Raw genomic sequence first — 5,782 nt, 5'->3', positions numbered from 1 at the left:
CTTGGGTGCTCTGCTGACTGGGGGGGGGGGGGGGGGGGATACGTTTCTTTCCTTTCCCAAGCCAACTGGGGGTTGGTTCTGAGTCGCTTTCTGCCTCCTGGGTTTAACATGTGGGCAGGGAGAGACTCAGACAAACTCCTGATTCTCGCCGGAGTGTGCCAGGCAGTGGAGCACCTGTCCCCAGTTCTCTCCAGTGTCTTACTGGAGGTTAAAAACATTAAATACCATCTTCCTCCAACTCCCAGCCCAGCTGTTCCGCTTGACGGGGACAGAAGCTTCTGGGGTGGGGGGGGAAAAAGCCACATGGGCAGAACTGGGCAGCTGGCCTGGCCCCTGGCTTTTGAGTCACTTTGCAGGGTGGAAGAGCTTGATTGAGTCACAGGGAACCTATAAAAGTTGGGTTGGGTCTAGCTGCCGGGTGGGGATTCCCTCTGGCTCCTCGTGGGGGCCATTTTGGAGCTCGGAAAGCCGTTCCTTTCCGCTGTCCCACGCTGGGGGTGGGACCGTTTTTGGAGAGTTGGACCCTGATGTAGCAATTTCTGAGGCTCAAAGGTCTTTTGCTGGTGCAGCAAGATCAGCTAGCGGGGAGCGTGGGGTTTGAAGGACGACTTTAGAGCAGCAAAAGCCCTAGTGTAGACGCAGTTATGCTGCCCCCAAAAAACCCCAACAACCTGCGGTTGGTGTGACCTATTTTGTTCCGGGGATTGGCATGAGTTCTACGTGCTGGTATGATAATATATAGCTCTTATCAATCTAGAGCTTTTCATCAGTCGATCTCAAAACCTTTTCTGAAGGAGGACAGGATCATTATCCCTGTGTCTGGCTGGGGAAACTGAGGCACAGAGGGGTGGCAACTCAGCAGCAGAGCCAGAAATACTGGGGGGGGGGGGGGGGGGGTGGGGCGGAAGCCCAAGGACTGAGTTGGCACAAGAACAAATGGGAATAAACTGGCTGGGAGGAAATCAGAATGTTTTTACCAATCGGGGGGGCTTTGGAAGAGCCCCCCAGCGGGGGCTGTGAGGGCAAGCAACCAAACTGGCTTTCATAGAATCATTAGAATATCAGGGTTGGAAGGGACCTCAGTAGGTATCTAGTCCAACCCCCTGCTCAAAGCAGGACCAATCCCCAAATCCCTAAATGGCCCCCTCAAGGATTGAACTCACAGCCCTGGGTTTAGCAGGTCAATGCGCAAACCACTGAGCTATCCCTCTGGAGTCTGAGCCGTTTATGGGTGGGATTCTGTGACTCGGCCGAGAAAGGGACTCAGTGCCCTTCTTGTCTGGGTTCCTACGGGTCCCCATGTGGGGAAGAGGGGGCCATGCTGGGGGACCTCCACAAACTTGCCCCAGTTTCACGAAGCTGTTAAATTGGGGGCAGCCCCCTGGGCTGGTGCTCTGATTTCAGGCGCAGAGTAGCGGCTTAGCGGGGGGCACCTAAAACTGTTTCTGATTGCCTTGAACCGAAATCAGGCCCACGAGGGACAGGGTCCCGCTAAACCAAAACAAGCTGCTCTTAAAGTGTCGTGAGAGTCGTCCACATGGGGCGGGGGTGTGTGTGTGTGTGTGTCTACACTGGCCCCATTAAACCGGTTTAACGAAAAGGCTGCAGGCTGGTGTGGCATCAAGAAGCCAGTTCCCACTGTGGAATTTTGAGACGCTGAAATTGCTACAGTGTGTTCTGACGCGCTGGACGCAATCGGGCTCCGAGTTTGTTGCTTGCCTGCCTCCCCTTGGTTCCTTTTTGGCAAAAGGAGGCTTCCTCCTCCCATAGCTTGGGAAGGACAGACCGACGAGGAGGAGAACTGTTCAGGATGGGACTAAGGGGGACAGACGCCAGTCCATGGAGCCGCTGTGCCCTGGGGGCAAGGCAGACCAGCCCAGATGATGGGTATTTTCCATCTCCCAGCGCCTGGAAACTTCCCCTCGAGTTTGACCTTCAAGGCAGCTCTGGGCTTGTTCTCTAAGAATGTCTAATCAGATGCTGGCTTAGCAGGATCCCAAGGGGGGATGGGGGCTCTGCTCCCCAGGCTAGCCAGGGACTTGGTGGAGAAATTGGCCCCTTCCCCTAGGGTAGCAATAAACAGCTGGCATCAGGAGCTGCGTTGAAGTGCCCCAATGCCCTGCCTGTACTTTTGGGGTAATCCTGGCTTCTTTGCCGCAAGTAGGTGACCAGATGTCCTGATTTTATAGGGACAGTCCCGATTTTTGGGTCTCTTTCTTATATAGGCTCCTATTACCCTTCACCCCCTGTCCAGATTTTTCACACTTGCTGTCTGGTCACCCTAGCAGCAAGGCCGCCGCTGATTTCAGTGTGAGTTAAGTGTTTAAATACCTCTTGAGGATCCGGGCCAGGGACCCCAGTAATGGCGTGACATTTCCCTACGCTTTTGCGTTTGGTGAAACTAGCTACAGTTCTGCTTCTGTCCTCAGAGGTGTGGGATCCCTTCCTGGTTTGCTGTTAATATCTGGCCTCTTACGAGGAGTGGTGGTTAGGATGGCTCAGGGCTCCTAGGAGGGGAGGGATCGGGAGTCAGGACTCCTGGCTTTTATTCCCAGCTTTGGGAGGGGAGTGGGGGGTAGAAGTTGGAACAGGGAACTGGGAGGTGGGACTGTAGAAATGAGACCTTGATTGTGTGACCTACTGTCCCCTCTGCCTCTGGTTTTTCCCACCTGTGAAATGGGGGAGTTGTTAAAGAGCTTTGAGATCCTCTGTGATCAAGGTGGGTGACGTGTTGCTGCACTGTACGCAGCCTGAATGCTTTGGAGGGCCTCGGTTTCCGTGTCAGATTTGTTGTTAACACTCGCACCTAGGCACTGTGACATGCTTGGCCTGCTTCTTCCTTTGCCCCAAGGAGCTTCCCATTTAAGAAGACAAAGGGTGGGGAGACAGTGTTTTCCCCCATTTTACAGATGGGCAAGACCGAGGCCTCGAGAGCTCAAGTGGGAATTGGTGGCAGGGCTGGGATATGAGCCCCGATCTCCTGGATCCCGGCCCGTCCACCCTCTGAGTACTCGTGCCTTGCAGTGACCTGCCTCGGGGTGGGGTGGAGCGCAGGAAGCGGAGTTGAGGCTAGCCAGATCACAGGCCCCTGCGTTGCACTTGACTTCATCTCGCTGTGTTCCTTCTCCTCCAGCCTTGTATGGACTGTACTGCTCGCCCGCAGCCATGGGGAAAATGCTGTCCAAGATCTTCGGCAATAAGGAGATGCGGATTCTGATGCTAGGCCTGGACGCGGCCGGGAAGACCACCATCCTTTACAAGCTGAAGCTGGGCCAGTCGGTCACCACCATCCCCACCGTGGGCTTCAACGTGGAGACGGTGACCTACAAGAACGTCAAGTTCAACGTCTGGGACGTGGGGGGCCAGGACAAGATCCGCCCCCTCTGGAGACACTACTACACGGGTACCCAGGGGCTCATCTTCGTGGTGGACTGCGCCGATCGCGACCGGATCGACGAAGGCCGACAGGAGCTGCACCGCATCATTAACGACCGGGAGATGCGAGACGCCATCATCCTCATCTTCGCCAACAAGCAGGACCTACCCGACGCCATGAAGCCCCACGAAATCCAGGAGAAACTGGGACTGACGCGCATTAGGGACAGGAATTGGTATGTCCAGCCCTCGTGCGCGACGTCCGGGGAAGGACTCTGCGAAGGTCTGATGTGGCTGACATCCAATTACAAATCCTAATCCCGGCTTTTTATACCCACGCACGAGTCTCTAACCAGTGAAACCTTATTCAACCCCCCACCACTCTATAGCCCCATCCTCCCCCACTCATCTGTTTGTCTCTCTCTCACTCTCTCAAAATTGCCGGTGGGGTGGGACTGGATCCCTGCTATGGTACCTTGGCACCCACCCCCTAAAATGGGGGGCCTAGGGTGTCATGAATGCTTTTTTTGGGGGGGGGTGGCTCTTTAGATCTGAATGCAGGCCACTTAGCCATTTTTCCTCTCATTTGATTGTAAATCCTGTAGAGTTTATTATTTAATTAACTTGGGAAGCAGGGGATGGGTGTAGACTCTCTCCTCCTCCCTCCCCCACCCCCAGCTGTGATCACAGGGGCAGATCATCTGGTGCTACTGGTGTGCCCTCGACAGCAGCCCTTCTCACCTGTGGTTCATGGAATCCATCTCTTTCCTTATGTCCTGGCGGTTTGCAGAACCAACCGGGGGGCGGGGTGGGTGTTGGAGATCTCTTATGCTAGGCACTTAAGATTTTTGCATTGGGGTGGCAGGTTTATGGGGGTCCCCCATCCAGCTTCCCAATAACCCACGATTCTAAGAGTGTCCTTGTCTGTTGGGAGTGACAGCTGCATGCCCCAATCAAACTAAAACTCTGTTGATCCTTATTTATCCCCCTGCCCCGCCATTCTTCTCTGCCACTGACCCAGCCCAGGTGAGGCGTAAGGGCTGTCCCCTGTGTGGGAGGGGGCTGGGCCGTGCACGCCTTGGTGACTAGCCTGGCGGGAGGGGAGCTGGCGTCCTGGGGAGACGCAGACACGCCCACATGTCTCCTCCCAAACCAGTTTCCCCAGCACGTGGGCGGGGAGAATCAAAGAGCCCATTCATCAGTTAGAGGAGTGGCTCTCCCCCGAATCTTGGGACTACCTGTCCTTGCCGGCTGCCGGTCCTGTTTGTGGGGAAGGCGGCCATGCGCCTGGTGCAAATCCAGGGGCCGTCAGTCTCCTGGGATGTCAGTGGGCCTTGGTGGGAGCCCTGTCCTTCCGGGGGGGAAATCCACTCAGAGATTGCAGGACCTGGTGCAAAGCGGACGTGCCAAGCTGGAGCTGTTCCCCCTCCCTCTTAACCCTCTCACACGCACAGCACTTCTCCCTTGGGGAGTCCCCTGCCCCCTCCGATTTCAGGCGGCTCACCTCCAGCCCAGCCCCTGGTTCGTGGGCCCTTTCCTCGCTGTTTGGGGAGGCGGGCGGGGCGAAGCTGCCACCTTGAGAAACCTGCTAGACGAGGGCGTGGATTAAACTCCCTTTTTCCTTCCCTGCGTGGGTGCTGCTCCAACCAAACCCAGCGCTGGAATGAGTTTGCGTGGCCTTTGCCCGCCCCACCCGAGGCCTGTTCTCACCCCCCCCTTTTCCCTTGCCACACACACATCCACTGAGATGCGCCCTTCCACCCTGCCAGGACCCCGCTGCCGTGGCTTTGAGCAGGGACTGGTCTGGGAAGGAGTCTCCCTAGAGCCATGTCCCCGCATCCCCTCCTTATCTCTGAGTCCTGTGGGCAACCCTTGAGGGAAATCACACACCACCATCCCTGCAGCTGGGCTCCCAACCTACTCCGTGGGTGTGCCCCTCCTGGGAAAGAATGAATCATAACTAGGAAAAGGGGCGGTGCCCTCCCCCCCTCGGGTGTCTGTGTCTAATTACTAAGGAGTCCACGCCAGCCGGGCCCTTTTTGTTGCAAGCCGGCTCCTGGCAGCCCCGGTGCCACCCGGCCGTGGTGGGGTCCCCGCCTTCGCCGAGACTTGGCCTTGTAAACTTTGTCCCTGCCTCTCGCTCGAAACCGGCTCGGCCTCTTGGAGCGGGGCACAGGACGTGCGCTGACTCCCTCCCCTTGGGGCGAGGGGAGACGAGCCACTGTCTTGATGCTGCGTTTGTCCTTAAGCTTTCCAGCATTGCCTTTCTTGGGTGGGGGGTGCTAGCCATGTGGACTAGCACTTAAAGGGGCAGGTGTGCCAATTCTCCCCCCCCCCTCCAATCTCTGACGCACATTTTGGCTGACAAGAAGCCCTGTGACGCAATAGAAGCGATGTACGTGGCGGT

The 5,782-nt window shown here is 56.6% G+C and overlaps 1 protein-coding gene across 1 annotated transcript; it reads left to right on the top strand.

The window, feature by feature from the left end:
* Positions 1-574: 574 nt before the first annotated feature.
* On the top strand, positions 575-4,474 carry LOC112110569 (ADP-ribosylation factor 6-like). The gene is made up of 2 exons (XM_024205626.3): positions 575-726; positions 3,134-4,474. Exon 2 carries the CDS (start codon positions 3,166-3,168, stop codon positions 3,691-3,693), a length of 528 nt encoding a protein of 175 aa, XP_024061394.1. The 5' UTR covers positions 575-726; positions 3,134-3,165; the 3' UTR covers positions 3,694-4,474.
* The last annotated feature ends 1,308 nt before the right edge of the window (positions 4,475-5,782 follow it).

The sequence above is a fragment of the Terrapene carolina genome, unplaced genomic scaffold, assembly GCF_002925995.2.
Source record: "Terrapene carolina triunguis isolate 2854851 unplaced genomic scaffold, T_m_triunguis-2.0 Scaffold517, whole genome shotgun sequence".
Taxonomy (NCBI): Eukaryota; Metazoa; Chordata; order Testudines; family Emydidae; genus Terrapene; species Terrapene triunguis.
This window is presented reverse-complemented; position numbering and strand designations above follow the sequence as displayed.